This window comes from Alosa pseudoharengus, unplaced genomic scaffold, assembly GCF_046254945.1.
Source record: "Alosa pseudoharengus isolate Yale_2024_CS ecotype anadromous, Long Island Sound unplaced genomic scaffold, YU_APseudo_1.1 YU_APseudo_1.1_scf_19, whole genome shotgun sequence".
NCBI lineage: Eukaryota > Metazoa > Chordata > Actinopteri > Clupeiformes > Clupeidae > Alosa > Alosa pseudoharengus.
In genome coordinates this window covers 23,786,365-23,805,111 of record NW_027468657.1, presented here as the reverse complement: position 1 = coordinate 23,805,111, position 18,747 = coordinate 23,786,365, and the positions used below count along the sequence as shown (strand labels likewise).

Genomic DNA, 18,747 nt, shown 5'->3' with positions numbered 1-18,747 from the left:
GGGTATCAAGTATAGTTTAGGTTACCATGCATTCAGCTAACCCTGACAAGATATGTCAAAAACGTCCATGTAGTTTGTTAACATTAAAACATTGCTAACGGAGCAGTGGGCTTTTGTTTTCGGGGAGACCAGTAGCTTTGGCTATCTGTTTTTTATTATATCTATTTGGCTATCACTTGGCTAACATTGACAGATATACAATCACCAAGCTGGTTTGCAAACAATAAAATATTGGTAACATATAGCCTACATTAGAAGATCAACTTGTAGGACTGTCGTTTGCCATGGTCACACAAGTGTTGTAGCAATAGCTAGATAATATGCTAAAAGGTGTTTTTGTAAAACATGAGGAAATTGGGAATGAAGGTAGGGAGAATTGTTTGAGACAATACGTGGCCATCTTGTCACATTGATCAAATTCTGTAGGTGTCACTGTAAAGACCAAATGCAATGTGGACAAGTCCACGCTACAGAGGCCTTCGGTCCCACCCTCCTGGACTTTTGTGGTAAATAGCACTCTGGAACCAATCAATCTCTTGAAACACCAATCAGCACTCTGGAATCAAGCATCCGAAGGAGACCACGCAGACAGAGTTTTCTTGAGACTGTTGATCCTTTATTTAACCGGTGAATAGTGAAAGTGAGCTGACCATCGATGATCCGAGGTGGGGGCAGGGCTTTGGGGACAGGGGCCAAGGGAGAAAACAGGACTGGGAATAACTGGGACGCATGGAAAGTGGGATTGATTTTCAGGGAGCGGGGCAACTGGAGGCGGTAGGTGACCGGGTTGACTCTGTGGGTCACCTTGAAGTTGCCGATGAAACAAGGGGCTAGTTTGTGGGATTCCACCCACAATACAGTGGCGTAGTGTAGCTGTGCTGGGCCCCCCCTCCAATACCAACCTCACCCCCCGTCACACAAATACACACAAATGATCAGAAAGAGCCATGGACAGTGGCTACCTGACTAATCATCGCTATCACCTGTTCAACTGAATTCCCCCAACTTCCGAAACCGAAACGCAGACAACGTATAGCCATAGAACAATTAAATAGCCATCAAGCAAAACACAGCAACTCATACTGTATGCGTGGCACCTACACAATGACCACACAATTCCTTAATTTAGTCGAACATTGTGGCTCAGCGGTCTGATAGCCTTCCACAAAAAGGTCACAGAAAGTGCACCTCACATATGCCTACTCCATAAAAAAGCAACTTGTAACTCACCCATTAGAAGTTCACTCTACAGGCCTTCTGTTCAGCAAAGTCATTGATGATATATCGTTGAAACCCAACTGCCTGGCTCTGCTGTTCTCTGTGGAGAGTAGGCCTATGGCCAATCTACTGAATCGTTCTTGTCCAATGCTAGCCTACTCCTTAGGTAGGACTGCTTAGGTAGCAGCAACAAACTATTCAGTTTCATTCATTTGTATTTAGCCTTCTCCAGTTCTCGCCTCTCTTTTCTCCTCTGTGTGCCACTTTTATACTTACTAATTGCTGCTTGCATTGCTGATTATTATAACTAAGCTACAACACATCCAGAAGTAGCCTCACAACATAGTGTAATCACGAATGACAGGAATTCCCAGCAGGCCTTGTTCCTTTGTAAAAATGGATAAAGAAATAAATAAAGAAATGTAATAAGTTGCAGGTATTTTTTATTGGTATATTGTAGCCTATGTTGTAATATCTGAATGTAAACACAATGCAAAAATGAAGGTCACTATGACTAATAGTTATAGGGCATCAGAGAGGTATAAATGGCTTTCAATCCCTATCTTAAAGAAAACTACTGTAGTGTGAGGAAAAAATATTGATATCTGACAACTGCCGACGTAATCACAGGTTATTTACGATGTTTCGCGATGAGCCCAAATACAGACGGGAAGGGGCTCATATCTGGGGTGTGGAAGTGGGCCCTGGTGCACCGCATCAGCTGCACCGTCGGTAGCTACGGCCATGCCGCAATGGGATGTCTTTAGAGGACAGCTAAACCCGCTATCCAGGTCGGAATTGAAGTGCTTGCCTCCGATGGCAATTGGCCTGACGCTGATTGCTCTTGAATGTCTGCTGCAGTGCCTGGCGAGCCCGCCACCAGGTCCGCAATGTCGAATGAAGTGCAAGATGGAGGGAACACGGACATCATCCTCTTGTTCAGGGAACAGCGGCGGCTGGTATCCAAACTGGGTCTGAAAAGGTGACATCCCTGTGATTGAAGACTGGAGGGTATTATGGGTGTATTCTGCCCACACCAGTTAAGAGCTCCAGGAAGTGGGGTTGTTGGAAAGGTAGTCTCCAGCTGCTGATTGACCTGCTCAATCTGGCCATTACACTGAGGATGAACCAGCGAATTGGTGCCACTATTCGTTTTGTAGCTCGACTCGAGGGAAAGAATTGCCTAGCGAGTGCGTCAGGCTTCTTGTTTTTGGTTCCAGTACGATATGAGTGTATGAAATCAGAACGAGTGACAGTGCCCACCGGGCCAAGGGGGTTCAGGCATTTGGCCTGTTGGTATTCTAAGTTTTTGTGGTCAGTCCATACTAGAAATGCATGCTGGGCCCCCTAGGCCTCCATTCTTCTAGGGCACGCTTAACTGCCAATAGCTCTCTATCTCATCATACCTGGTTTCGGTATCAGTCATACGGTGGGACATGAAGGCACAGGGATGCAGTTTTCCATCTGACGAGCATTGGAAAGGACAACACCTATCCCCACATCTGATGCGTCCACCTCAACAATGAATGGCAAAGCTGGATCGGGAAGCGTCAGAATGGGGGCAGAGGAAAAATGTTACTTTATCTCCTTGAATGCCTTGTTTGCCTCCTTAGTCCAAGCACAGGGAACATCACTCTTCTTAGTTAGCTTGGTAATAGGGGCAGCCACAGAACTGAAATCTTGGACAAATTTGCGATAAAAATGTTTGAACCCAAGAAATATTTGGATCTCATCGACAGACCCAGGAGAAGCCCAGTCACTCACTGCTTGTGTCTTCTTAGGATCCATTTCAATGCTGCCTTCCCTGATGATGAATCCAAGGAAGGACCTGGACATGTTCACTACAGCTTCATGAGAATCACCCAGAGAGTGTGTACGGGGTACAGGATGACAAACCACCTCAACAACATGAGCTTATAACCAAACAGGTTTTATTTTGAAAATTTGCCAATTTTGCTAGTTATCAAACTTGTAATCAACTAACTTCCTAGTAACATGTAAACGATGTAATTGGTTTAAAACACATCACGTTACAACCAATCTATAATTTTGTTGTAGATTTATTTTAAAGTGGTGCCCTAAAATATTGCAAAGACTATAAAGGCCTGAGTGTACTTCTGCGGATACGACCATGCCATACTGGCATCCAGTTGTGCGCCTCGGTGTCTACCGTAAATAGTATTTGGGTCCAGCAAATCTACAGCAAATAAATTTTTTTTCTGTAAGTCTGAATAGTTTTCTCCACCCCTTCATAACTGGTTTACTTAGCAATTGCTACATATTTAAAATTCTGTTACTGGTTATCCAATTAGCTATCATTTTCTGATGTGTGAAATATAACAACTTCTCATTTTATCAGCTGGTTTATCTGAGATGTACAACCAGACCTAGTGGTTGAAAAGTTGCATACAGACACACAGTCATGTGTTTTCACGTAGCCAGACAGAATTCTGTTCAGAATTTGAGTCTGACACTGCATCATTGGGACATGATTATGGGGCGTGTTTCAACCGATACAGGGAGAAAATAGGCTTGTTCGTCTTGAGTATGCTGGGTTGAACACAATGCATACTGGGATGGACGCAATGCTTACTGGTTAGAAATTCTGTCCGACTTCTGTCAGCCGGGGAGGGACTTACCACCGTGACACCATGTCACATGACCTTAAATTATCGCGGGAGTCTTATGGTACATTCAGAGCACCTCGGAATGACAAGGACCGCCCCCATGGCTACTTTGTTTTTCCGACAGCAAGTGTTCATGTGCTTTGCCATCGGAATGTGTGACAAACACGGATGCCACAACAAATGTTAAAACATACACTCACTAATCCTAAACAAACAACGGTATTTGCTTAAAATATAGTGTAAGATGCTTGTTAAAGAAAGATATGCAGCTTTCAAGTGACAAAAACGGCAAATTCCCAAGTTCACATTAAAACTGTTGGACATGAAAGGCCACATGGACTACAAACGAACTACAACGTGACGACAAAAGTGATGACGAGCCCCTAACTGGGCAACTCTGTTAGCAAAATCTAGCCCCAGTTTCCGACCTCTGACTCACACATTAAGTGACGTGAATGACGCGGAATGATGATGTTTTCACTCGGAGAAAGGTTTTTCCGAAGCCCATGAACGCTAGGTTAGCCTGCAGACAGATCTTGCAGTTGCCTTCCACGAGCTAAAACACGCCCTCATGACGTCAGTTCAAAGACGTGATAGGGCCATTTGGGAGGAATCTCCTAATGACGATTTTGACGGGAGTCTCATGCTGCTTCCTTATGTTGGAATATGCGAAAATAAACAGAAATCGAAGGGATACCTTCTTATACGTGATTTCTGCAACAATGGTAGGCTAGCCTACTGAAAACTGGATATTCTGTTATTTTCTGCTGTTGGTTAAATAGATAGACACACATATAGGGAAAACACTTGATATTGAATTTATGTGCTACAAAGCAGGCCTGTCAACTGTATGACAACAGTGGTTTATTTAAACTACATCATAAGAATTTATTTCGTCAGTCATCATGCTCATTTTAATGAGTAAGAATGAAAGTTCTGCTGTATTTATTGCCAGACTTAAACGCAAAGTCGGGTCGAATTTTTTGCTCGGAGATTGTGCGGAAGTCTTCTGCCCTGAGGTACCCAACTTGACATCACTATCATATTATCACATTTTTCTTTGTAAGCAGTTCTAATAACTAATTTATGCGTTTCCTGTATATGTTTCCGAGCTGATGTCATGAACATACTTTTTTTTTGGAGGTCGGGTCCAAGTTTCCGACAGGCATGAAGGTAGGACAAGTCCAAACCAAATTTCCCGACCTCAAATTTTGTGGCCGGGGTTAAATTCGGGCTGGCTTCTAACCAAGCATGGCAATCTAGTGAACTATCTGAAACATCACCATTACATCATACATTTTCTAAGATGGGAGCAAAAAATGGAGGCAGGTGACAAAATGACCTTGACATTAATACTACAATACATTTCTCAATTTTAGTTAGCCTACACTACGGAACAAAACCCCTTAATTTCACTCCTTATAAACCCCTTACTTTTTCGATTTCCCCTTAATCACCCCCCCCCACCACCACCAATTAAGGAATCCCTGAATTAACACCGTAAAATAAAATTAAGATATACTTAAAGTGTCCTTAATTAATCTCCCTTAATCAGAACAAATAAAGGGAACCACTGACTTGGCACCTTAAATATAGATTAAGGGGTCACACTTTGGCGTTTTAAGGTAAAATTAAGGGCCTGTTTTACAAATTACGGACCACTTAATATAAATGAAGTAGTTTTGGCAGGCCTATGTTTTCAGGGGTAATTTAAGGTAAATTTGAGTAGGCTATATCACATTTTGTAGTGTTAGCAATTGAATAAAACAACTCTGACATTTCTAGGCCTATTTGAGATAATGATTTTTTTGTTGTATTTTGGGCCCTACCATCAACTTGACCATTACTAGGCTATATGAACTAAACCTGATGGGTTGACGGTTCGATCCCCGACCTGTAGGACCGGCTGAAGTGCCCTTGCGCAAGGCTCCCTGAGCGCCGCTGTAGCAAGGCAGCTCACTGCTCCAGGCTAGTGTGTTCGCTGTTTGCTCTGTGTATTCACGGATGCAGAGACCAATTGCATGGACCAAATTCCTTGTGTACGCAAGTATACTTGGCCGAGAAACCTGATTTGCATGGGTTAATTAAATTTTAACCAGTTAAACTTTTTTATGCTTTTGGTGTGGATTTTGCCCTTTGAATAAATGAAACATTGGTTATACGTTGTCTATGTCAAGAAAATAGCTTGATAACTCAATGCACATGGCTCCTTATTTTACAGCAAGATGAGAATTGAGGATGCAAAACAAATTGAGGATCAGCGCGAGGCCTCTTTTTATTTGAGACAGGATGGGTGCATTTGCAGTGCATTGCTGCCTCTCACTGTCAGTTAATGGAACTACTGACTAGGCCTATGCCAACTGTGCTCAAGGATCCATCTGTGTAGGCCTACAGATTTATTCTCAATTTTAGTAGGCTAATAAAGAAAACTCATCAATAATGGAAGATAATCTGTTTTTATTATTATTATTTATTATTATTATTATTATTATTATATAATTATTAATTATTTATTAGGTTAATGCTATGTTTACAGTGTCCTCTTTCCACGAGTAGCCAATATTCAGGGTCGGCGCTAGCCATTTGGGTGCCCTAAGCACAAATGCTTGGTGGTGCCCCCCCCACCACCACCACCAACCAACCAACCAACCACCACCAAAGGAATAACAACCATTCAGGGGGTCGTTTCTAGAAAAGTTAGCAAGCATCGTTCTAGAAACCTTCTAGAAAGCATCGTTTGCTAACTTGCGACGCAACCTTGGTAGTATGCTCCATCGTTCTTGGATTTGGTGTTTCTAGAAAAGGTAGTTCGAACTCTCAATCGCAAAAAGGACGCAAAGTTTGGTCGTTTGAACTACTGCCCCTAGGCAGTCGCACTTGTGTCGTTCCTTGGTAGTTCCTATTGGTGTCCGGAGCGCCTAACCAAAAATCACAACCGCCTAACCAAAATTTGCGAAGTGGATGTTTATCTCGTGACTCAAAGATTGATCTATCCTGTATCTTAATTTTGATTAAGACACTGACTCTACTTGGGGTCATTTTTGCTATTTATGTTAATTTAAGTATTGCCTTGCTTTTAGTATTATAATCTTCACAGACCCTTGCATCAGCAGTGCTAAATGGTGTAGTGGCTAAAGCAGATGACTTATTATCCCAACGTTGTAGGTTCGATTTTCTGATGTGAGATTTTCCTCTTGCTTCTCGCTACCTGCAGGTGAACTGGTGTGACACGTAGATTCAATTGTTTTTGACTGATATATTGTACCTATGGTCTCTCGATGTAGAGTAATTATATACATAAATATGTATGGTCAAAACCTATTGTCTCGTAGGCCTACTCTTACTCAGAGATGAAAAGAAGAGATAGGATGCGAACTCCGGCCGAGCGCGCAGTGCACCGACGCGCTGCCGTTAAGCCACGGGACAGTTGATAATCTATGGGATACCCAGACATTCGTCCAGGCTATATATTTTTTCCAACATAGATATTTAACACAAATAATGGCACATATTGGTCGGCTTCAGTAAAATGTCTTATATACTTGCAATTAATAGGTTTAGATTTTTGCAGATGATAATGACAATGCCAGCATTAATCACTCGGTTTAAATGAGAAAAATGTCAACATAGGCTGTGCCAGAGAATTTCTAGGGGGTGGGGTATTACACGTTGCCACTGTTTCCACCAATGATATCTATCGCTGCATCATCAACAACGTTGTTGGAACTACATTGTTCGAACGTCGGAGGTAGCGAATTGCGACACAGGTACGATGCTTTCTGGAAACAGGTGTAACAATGTTGTTGTTTGGTCGCAAGTTGCGTCGTACCATGGTGGTTGAGCAACGTCGTTGCTAACTTTTCTAGAAACGACCCCCTGGTTAGCACTGGTTAGCACTTCGGACTTGTAACCGAAGGGTTGCCGGTACGAACCCCGACCAGTAGGCATGGCTGAAGTGCTCTTGTGCAAGGCACCTAACCCCTCACTGCTCCCCAAGCGCCACTGTTGTTGCAGGCAGCTCACTGCGCCGGGATTAGTGTGTGCTTCACCTCACTGTGTGTTCACTGTGTGCTGAGTGTGTTTCACTAATTCACAGATTGGGATAAATGCAGAGACTAAATTCCCCTCACGGGATCAAAAGATTATATATACTTATACTTGAACATGGCTAGTAGGAGCACAAAGTTTATTGACGGTAGTAGTATTACCTGGCATAAGCAGACATGCATATACGCAAGGGCTACAAAACTAAAAATGATTTTTTATTTAAAACATTGTCTTAACTGCAAGTGATGCGGAGCATCATCCCGCTGTCTCTTCTTTTCCCTTTTTTCCACCCCAACTCTTAGTGCCTTTTCGAGGCCATGTCTAAGGTGTCTGCCAAATTTGGGATTGAGGCATAATCGAACAGACCACTGGGAGGAGGGCACCAGAGGGAGACTGGAGAGAGGGCCGCACAGGAGATTCACCTTTTTCTCGACTAATTTGGTCTAGGTCTATATTACTTTTGTATTGCTTTTGCATATAAACATGTTTTAGACATATTTTATTTGTTATTTATACTAGTAGCCTATTGTGGTGATTTTTCACGACCCAGATTTTTTTGGTGGCCTTTTTTGGTGCTGGGTGGCCTTTGTCTGTAAACCCGGGGGCCACTCCCCCCCCCCCCCCCCGCGTTGGGCCGAAAAAAAAAAAAAAAAGACCCAAAAAAGTTTTTCCTAAATAACTACCTGAACCGTGGCACCGAGGATGAAGACATTTTTATGGTATGTTGGTCTCAAGAGCCCACATCAACCACCCCCCCCCCCCCGCTTGTTTCTATAGGCAACATCAACTTAGTCGAGGCATAAAGACCCCTGGATATCTTCATTAAGTACTTAAACGTTTGAACTAGCTGATTAGCCTAATTAGCTCGCTTGCCACCACTGGCTAGACACTGCAGTCAAAAGGTTAGCGGTTTGGCCGTCACGAAATTTCGCTGGCCGAAAATCGCGAGGTGTTTCGCTGTGTGGAAACCCACCGTAACGGTGCCAAGTGCCAATGTTCGTGTAGAAACATTTTAATCACATACAAATTTTCGTGTTACAGCTGTTACGCCTCCAAACACAAACACGCGGACCTGATTGGTTCTCAAATGGTCCTCATTTAAATAAAGTTAAATTTTCGCCAACTTTGTTTCGCCTGCCTCAGCGATTCGCTCTCATTGCGCCCAACCAGGGCCAATTTCATCTCGATTCAACCTCAATGAGAGCGACGCGAAATTTCGGTGTGTGGAAACACACCGTGAAGGACCAATGCAAAATTTGGATAGCTTTATTTCAGCAGATTCCATACACTGTCCATAGTGTAGAATAGTTTAACCCCTCATCTCCCTCGTCATGCAATAGTTGCTCTTTATCATGACGTTTAACACAGTCAGCTATATTAAACCTTTCTATTCTCATGCCTCTGTTCCCCAGTTCAGTTCCCCCTGCACATCCGAGCTGTGCCTCTGTGTTGTTGTGAGTGGTGGATGAATAGAGGCCTGGGAGAGAGCGCCTCTGTGCTAGCTCAGGGATTCCTGGGCACATTAGAGGCCGTTAGCTTCCACCGGAGCCGCTGCTACTACCACTGCTGTCGGCAGAGTTGTGTGGAGCAGGGAAGTGGTCAAACTGAGCCGGGAAAGGAAAGCTCAACTGTGTGGTTTTTTTTTACCCCTCTGCCTCTGTCTCCTCATTTGTCTGTTTCACATCTCCCTCTCTCTCCTTCTCCCCATCCCTCCCTCTGACCCCCTTTGCTCTTGCGTGCTGTTCTCCTCTCTCCACTTTGTTATCCTGGATACACCATGTGGAACACTTTCTGGAGCACCAGGACCCTCCTGGGACTTGGTCATCTCTGGTTGTTCGTCCTCATTCCCTTTCTGGCATTGCCACGGACGTTTGCTCTCCACGGACCTGTAGCTTCAGAGGGAAACAGCAGCGAGTTGGGCCCTCTTGCTCCAGGTCATCATGCTGAGACCTTTCAGGTGTTCAATGTGGACTACAGCCATGTACAGGTGCCTTTTGAGATCGTGCTGTGGATTATGCTGGCTTCCTTGGCTAAACTGGGTGAGTTTGTTTTCTCTATGTTTTCGTTTGAAAACCTGTTGCTCTGTAGAAGCCATTTTCTCTGAAATCCCTTAGGTATTGATTGGATGTCATTATTTCTGTAACATGAAACAATTTCATCAAGACTGAAACCCTTTTTTTGTGCCACTGGCAGTCCTTGGTATGTTGAAGAAGTCCATGCTATGTCAAAGATTTTGTTGCCACCAGTTACAGGTTAATCCATGTGTAATACTTTTTTATTATGACCGCCGCTAGCGAAGCGGTCATATAGGGATTGTCAAAGTTTTTTTATTCTTTTTTTTATTTTCCCGTCATCTACTTCCTGAAATTTTGGTCAACGATACCCGGGACACCGAAACACCGGGGCACATGAAACTTGGTGGGTATGTAGCCCCACTAGACTTTTATGGAAAAATTTCGTTTGGTCCCCGGGGGCCACTCCCCCCCCCCTCCCGGGTTTTTCCTAAATAACTACCTGAACCGTGGCACCGAGGATGAAGACATTTTTATGGTATGTTGGTCTCAAGGGCCCACATCAACCTAGCCCATAATCACTCATTAAAATTTTTTAATGCAATATCATTCTGATTTAATTGCCCCTCTCTTCAGTTAAGATGTTCAGAACTGCACCAAATTTTATGTGTATGATTAACCTGACATTCTCTGGGGGTATGCCAAGTTTTGTAGAATTTCATTTCAAGTTATGTGTACATTTAGTGACTGTACACTCATTGGCCTGTAGATGGTGGTGCACACATATACACACGCACACACACACACACAGGCACGCACATACTATCGGTATCTGCAATTAGAACGGCCGATACATAATTACAAATTCAGTAGGATTAAAGGAAAACCAAATATTCATCATCATTTGGTAACATTTCCAGTATTGGCGTTACGTAGTTGTTTGCCCACCAGATGGCGCATCATTGCAGTGAGACATAATTTTGTTGGAAGTTAATCTAAAGTGGGTTGGAAAGACAAGGACAACACTGTAGTTTACCGCAGAGAACGTCTAATAAGGGTAGGATGATTTCCACATTAAATGTAATTCCCACTTCTTCTTGAAGCCGAAATAAATCTGAGAATGTTTATCAGACATGCTTGGTTTTTACTGCAGGTAGGCTACGTTAATCTTGTAAGTTATAGCTTAGGAGGTAGGTAAAATAATGTTACCGTTAGCATTGGTTGAGTGATGGAGGCCAATTTGATTATTATTTGTAGAAAACCATAAATGCGGTTAGGCTACCAAGCAAATTGAAAACAGCACTAATTCTATCTTTCGACTGTCATCCCATTCTCTTATGACCATAACCTAGGCTACTAGCAGGAGCTAAGTGAGTTAGCCACAACACGTTCGCTAACGTGATGGTTTTCTAATGGAAAATATATAGGCTACCTGAAAGATAACCTGTCTATGATGCATCCTAAACACCAGGCTGGGACATTTCTGCTCAAAGTCTCAAAAAGCATCTGAGTCAATGTTCATTCCCAAACACCCACTAAGCTACTTCAATCCTCTATTTCAAAGGTGATTCAAGTAAGAAGAGCATGGCTCAAAGTAAAGTAACTAGGACTGAAACAAATTCGTCAAAGTGAATAATTCGTGTCAACTCGCTGCAATGTAGATTTATTAAAGCACCCGTGATCTAAACCAAATGTTTTAGAGCGCACGTTGAGAGATGTATCCAGGGCAGATGAGAGAGATGTATCCCATGTGTACCTACACATATTTGTTGCACGTGCTACAAAAATCATTCTTTGCGATGGATGATTTAGTACCAACATTACACCGTTCCGATACAGTTTTGCCTATGGCTATTGCCTACCGTGAGACTGAGACGCTTTTTGTTTGTTCGAAGTGCGTGTTTAGGGTGTGAGATGGGAGTCGATGTGCTTTGATTCCAGCTTGGTAGTTGTAGCCTAGTCTATGCGATTAAAAAGCATGTGTGTGTGAAGTATCCAAACAATGATAACACTTTCTTCATTATGGCTGGTCGTCCTGAATTACCTTCATAGTCTTTTTTGTCAATAGCTTTGACATTATGTGACCTAGTGACTCCAAACCAATTCAAAATAGTTATCCTATATGGGACTCATCAGACACACCTCTTTTTATAGTCACTGTATGCACACTGTATTTTATATGAATATTTTGTAAAAAAAATACATTATATCCTATATGAATGGTCCTCTTTTTTCAATACCTCCCAAGTCATGTGACCTAGTGACTCCAAACCAATGCAGAATAGTTATCCTATATGGGACTCATCAGACACACCTCTTTTTATAGTCACTGTATGCACACTGTATTTTATATGAATATTTTGTAAAGAAAAATACATTATATCCTATATGAATGGTCCTCTTTTTTCAATACCTCCCAAGTCATGTGACCTAGTGACTCCAAACCAATGCAGAATAGTTATCCTGTATGGGACTCATCGGGCACACCTCTTTTTATGGTCACTGTATGCACACTGTATTTTATATGAATATTTTAAAGAAAATACATTATTTACTATAAAAAAACAGTCTCCTTTTTTTCAATACCTCCCAGGTCATGTGACCTAGTGACTCCAAACCAATGCAGAATAGTTATCCTATATGGGACTCATCAGGCACACCTCTTTTTATGGTCACTGTATGCACACTGTATTTTATATGAATATTTTAAAGATAATACATTATTTACCATAAGAAACAGTCTCCTTTTTTTCAATACCTCCCAAGCCATGCGACCTAGTGACTCCAAACCAATGCAGAATAGTTATACTATAACTATAACTGTTCTGTTTAACTGTATAACTGCTCTGTTTTTCATTGACTATTTCATTATGTCAACTTACCCAATGGAGTTTTGCAAATTATATTTTTGATTCAGACCTTCCTGTAATAAAAAAAAACAAAACTTGACACTCAAGATGATCTTTAGACCATGCCACAGAAAAGTTATTTGTTAGATTGCTCAATACCACGTTTATTTGCCCATGAGATGTTATAAAATATGACAGTGAAGCCACTAAATAGGAACTGTGTACACATCTCAGCAATGAATCGACATATCAAAACAAAACCTGGCACTTGGACAAGGCACAATGTTCCAAAATCAGCAAGTTATGTGCCCCTACATTGAATGCTTTAGCGCCACTACCAGTTCAAAATAAACTAAACCAGACCCAAACATAAACAAGCCAAAACCAAGACAATCCATGCCCAAAGCCAATGCCAAGCCAAACAAAAGGCCAAAGGCAAGCCCAAGCCTGTCAAACTACTTCACCCCCACATTGCTTGCTTATATTTGAAAAGAAAGAAAATATATTACTTCCCAACGGAAATAGTTTTTTCTTCAACCTTGTTATCGGCACACACAGCCATTGCTTTTTCTTGACTTCCTCTAACGTCTTGTTGTCCATTTTCAAGCACATGGTATGGAACCACCGGTCACATTTATCACACTGGATCTGTTTAATTGAAAAAAAAAAAATCAATGAGTTATTCATGTACATGATTTTGTCAGTTGGTACGACACTTAAGTTTAACTGGTATGTCACCAGCGTTGGGGAAGTTACTGAAAAAAGTAGTTTATTACATATTGCTCGTTACTTCTAAAAAATGTAATTCATTATTTTAATTAGTTACTCCCTGCACACAGTAATACCTTATGTTACTCGTTACTTTTGTGTTACCTCACCCTCCAGGGGAATTTAATTGAAATGAAATGTCCCCACGGGGCAATTTGGTTCACAATGATAAATAATAATAATAATAATAATAATAATTATAATTAAATGACATTTATAGCAAACAAAAACAATACAAAACAAAAGGCGCGTAGGAGGAAAGATAGAGCTATGTGTTGGGTGTGGAGGAGAAGTGATCATTAAACAGAAAGGTCTTGAGATGGACTTTGAATAAAGGAAGAGAAAGACGGTCATGAAGATGTTGGGGGAGGGAGTTTCAGAGTTTAGGGGCCAAGGCACTTAACTGCAGCTCACAACAACTCACCCAGGAAGTGAAAGTGCAGGGGGCTTGTCAGCTCCACACATTGAGCATGTTTCCTCATCAAAGACTGAAAGAAAGTGTATTTTCATGATTAATTTAATCTGAATAGTATGTGGAGTGCCTAGAGTTATGCAAATATGTTGTAGATACTGTATTGTATACCTGATGCCTCAAGGACTTGGAGAGCCATATCTCTCCTTGCTTCTTCTATGGCTTTCCTTGAGGTTTCGAACTTCATTTCAGGGAACTGAGGGAAGGCTTCCATCACTGCTCTCGCCAATCTAAATGAACAACACTGCAGTTATTGAAAATGTATTTCTCTTTTAATAGATAACTAAACCATTATTTCCACCCCCGCAAACATGAAAGAAACATCATGTTTCCTCTATACTATCAACTTACTTTAACAACAATGACACCACAGCTGCAACCATCCCTTTGCACTGGGTGGGGCATTACTCCTCCTTTCCACTGAACATCTACCCAGTCAGTTTTGCCATAACGTGTTCTCCTCATCTTCAAGTATTCCCTGAAGAAATGTGATACTTTTATTTAGGTGCTACCAAAATGTTGTCCATTCACAGATACATTTTAGCAGAAAAAAGTTTTTACCCAATTATAAGACATATGGACAGATCTTCAAAAATACCACTGTCTGACTTCCTACAAACAGTTGCCATTGTTGAATAAAAGTAAACATGATTGACTTAAAATGTTTAGATTCCTAGCTTGAATATTTACTGTAGTCTTTGAGCAGCATGTGTTGAGTCCTCAAGCTCAGAGGATGCTGGAGACGGATCCAGTTGAAAGACTGTGGCAGACTTTGCATGAATGTACTGTGAAAGAAGAGAGAGTACACTGTAATTAATACTTTACATGTATTTTACTATGTAAAACCATACATCTGAATGAATGAAAATTAAGAAAGCAACAAACCAGCATGGTCCAATGGTTATTATTCACATGGACGAATGATATAATTCTGTCATAGTTTTCAAAGTTTACCTACAGCATGAAAAAAACAATGTTTGATGATGAACAGGTTAGTTAGTTGTTTACCTATGACAAGTACAGTATCATGATGTATGTATTGTGTATCTTTTTTGATAGAAATGTTGGCATGGACAAGTAAGCTTTCAGACAGTGAAAATGCATAGTGCTTCCTTATGAAAAGGACTTGAATATATCATCACAGCTATTTCATGCACTATAGTAAATCCCCATCACACAATATACCATCAAATGCACAAACAGAAACGGAACATATTACCTTAGGTAAACTGTGTCGGCGTATTGTAGCTCTGTCACCAAACAAAATTACACCTGCAGTGTAATGGTCCATCAAGTAGATGGTGTCCACCACATTATATGTATAGGCACTGAGATGCATCAATCCATGAATTATCTGATAAACACAACATAATGTTTTATTAACATTAGCACACAGCATCGCCATATGAACGCAAACTACTTTTTTGGCCACTGAAATGAATAACGTAATTCTGGCCTATATTATTGGCCTATCATGACATCACCACTCATTCAGAGTAGCAGCTGTAAACCAACCAACCCCTTTTCAATAACAGTTTACTTGAAGTCATAACTATGACATGGCACTTGTCATGGCATTGTCATAAATATTATAAACATGTCATAAACGTTTATGAATTCTGCTATTAAGTGCCACTCTGTTTTGTTCATGACAAGGTGACATTGTTTGGGTTGTCTTGATTAACAAGGACAACAAGGACATCACAAACAAATTTAATGTCAACTTGTCATGAAAAAGACAACTTTTCGTAATGTCACTTTGATTAATGTCAGGTTGTCATAAACAGAAGACATAAACGTTTATGACATGTTTATAATGTCATGACAAGTGCCAGGACATAGTTATGACAGTACCAAGGTACCTTCAAGTAAAGTGTTACCCAACTTACTTGTATAACCAGTGTTTCCCATACATTGACTTATTTCCGGTGGCCATTGACCACCACACAATGATTTTCCTGGTTGTACTAAATTGTGCTTAAATCTGGTTAGAATCATAACCGCGCTGCACTAATTTGTTAAAAATGGTTACATTCGAGTTAATTCTGCAAACCTACCACCACAAATAGAATTCAATTCTGTGGGAAACACTGATAACTTATAGCAACTATAAAGGCATTAGGACAATAAATAGGGGACATTACAATGTACCCCCCCGCCATTTCCTCTGTATATAATGCATTTATACTGTATTAAAATGCATTGGTTTGAAATAGGAAATCTGTCCCATAATTGTCTTCAGTAACATTCATTTTCAGCTTTAGTTGGGAGGTAAGTGTGTATGTGTGTGTGTGGTGGGTGGGTCTGTTGGTGTGTGTGTGTGGGGGGGGGGAGGGGGGGTTGTAAGGCACCCTAGCCTGCGGCCTATATGTGTATGTGTATTTGTTTGTGCCTACATGAAAGTGGCTCCATCTCAGTATATTTTTTTCAATGGGTGACAGAAAGAAAAAAAAGGAAAGAAAAAAAGGGAGAGTGTGTGTGTGTGTGTGTGTGTGTCTGTCTGTGTGTGCGTGTGTGTGTGCGTGCGTGCGTGTGTGTGTGTGTGTGCAGGGTGCGATTTGTAGGGGGGGATGGTGAGGATTTCCCCCCCTCTGGTTTTCCTATCCCTACCTCTGCTAAATTATTTTTATCGTCGGGGGGGACAAAATTTATCCCCCTCTGCCCCTCATATTGATTAATGCTACTTCATATAAGTAAAGCGCTGCAACGTGAGAACAGTCTAGTAGGCTAGCCTACATAATAATCTGACATCAGAAACGCACCGTCACCGTCAGTACTGATGCTGCTGACACAGTGGCTGCGTGATAACTTAATTTGGCCTTGATCGTGCAGGACATTTCAGAATGTCGAGTGTGTAATCCATCATAAATGGCTAGGTTCAATGGAAAAGTTAGCTGGACAAATGAAAGAAAACGAGAAGGATTCAGTGAAGCATAATAATGTTTTAGAACCTTCAAAATTAGAAAACTGATGCAACTGAGATGGAGGACAACTGCACGTAGAGTGGAACGTAGGCCTATTGTCTGAAGGAACTTACATTAAATGAGGAGATATTTGCTGAATGTCACAAAAAGTGTTACAGAAATTGCTTGGCATCGCTTATTCAATGGCTCTCTACCGAAACACCTGTAGTTTGCGGAGTACGAACGAGAAAGCACTCGTTTGATAAATCAGCCAGTAGTAGGCCTAGACAAATAACTTTTAGAAATAATCTGTAGGCTATTGCAAAAACGAATGTTGGTGGGTATTTAAACTATCTAGCGGGTATTTTAACAGCTGCAAGAAATAGAAGCTTCATGGTCTTTACCCAGATAGCAAAGGGGCGTTGACAGTATGATAGGCTGTTTATTTTCTGTAGGCTACAATAAACACATTTATTTTTTCAACTTTTGCAATATTACGCACTTGGCTACTGAACGCAAATCAGCAGGAGAGAGAATGCACGTAGCCTACGCAGCGTGTAGCGCAATGTGTAGGCTATTTGGTTACCAACTAACACTGTTAGCCAATTCACTAACTTAAGACTTCAGTGCCATCATATACAACGTTTTTTTACACAACAAATACAGAAAGGATGGAGGCAGCAAAAGTAGAGAAGTCATTTCAGATGGGGCAAGAACAAGGTGAATTTGTATGCTTGTCAAAACGTAGTCCTACCCTGAATTAGAGCAGCTGATCATCATACCAAGCACACTCGCTGTTTAAAGTCATACACCACGGTAAACTGAAACTAAAATGTTACAAAGGTGGCAAAAAATAATATAGGGTATTATTAGCCATGACATTACTAGGCTATGAATCGTTCGTTCATTTTTTTTTTTGGGGGGTGTGGGGGGTTACAAACTTATTCAAAATCATCCCCCCCCCTCTGGTTTTTACACAAATCGCACCCTGTGTGTGTGTGTGTTGGAGGTTCTAAGGCACCCTAGCCTGTGTGTGTGTGTGTGTGTGTGTGTGTGTGTGTGCGGTGGAGGTTCTAAGGCACCCTTGCGTGTGTGTGTGTGCTTGAAGGTGGATGGTGGATGAAGATGCTCCGACCCTTCACTTGTGATGGAAGTACTGCAACAATCACCTCTGTTGCCCTCTTTTTCCACAGCAAGGTTAACTGAAAGTCAGGATTAACATTGAAATCCATGCAGCAATTAGGGTCTATGATCTATGTGTCTGTGATGTGAATGTGAGCTGCTATAAAACTCCAGTAATTATATTGCATCGTCATTGTCTCTGCCTAGGGCAACAATTAACATATACGTACTCATCTATTTCATGTCCTTTATCTTACACCTTAAAAAACGTAACATTACTTACATGTGCATCTTCAACCCGTTGATTCTGCTCCACTTTCATTTTCCTCTTGGTCTTGGTCTTGGGATTTGGAAGATTTCTTGGAGGATTGAAATATTTATATTTCGCCTTTGAGCTGCCAGAAGAGGTGTCCCTCTTACACCACTGCTCTTCTGAGTCATCTTCTGGCTTAACAGAGCTGTGAAGGTTTTTATCCAATATTTCTATTGGCAGGCTATGTTGAATGATATGTTAAACATACCTTCCCTGCACTGACGCAAACATTTTTGAAACAAACTCTGCAGGTCTAAGGTATTTCTTTTTGCACAAGATGTTGTGTTTCACCAACCCAAACCATAGTTCAACATGGCAGTTGGTTTCCCGCGTTTTGCATGTTCCTCTTGTGACAGATCTTTGACAGTGCCTTGACAGATCACCAAGAAGTATACCACTCCATAAGGGAAAGATCC

The 18,747-nt window shown here is 41.3% G+C and overlaps 1 protein-coding gene across 1 annotated transcript in view; it reads left to right on the top strand.

The window, feature by feature from the left end:
* Positions 1–1,868: 1,868 nt before the first annotated feature.
* Positions 1,869–18,747, top strand: part of LOC143132896 (sodium/hydrogen exchanger 2-like) — a 36,323-nt gene continuing 19,444 nt past the window's right edge. The window contains exons 1-4 of the mRNA XM_076292720.1: positions 1,869–1,950; positions 2,080–2,200; positions 9,366–9,487; positions 9,785–9,931. Of these exons, the coding sequence (XP_076148835.1) occupies positions 1,869–1,950; positions 2,080–2,200; positions 9,366–9,487; positions 9,785–9,931 (472 nt within the window). The remainder of the gene's footprint in view (positions 1,951–2,079; positions 2,201–9,365; positions 9,488–9,784; positions 9,932–18,747) is intronic.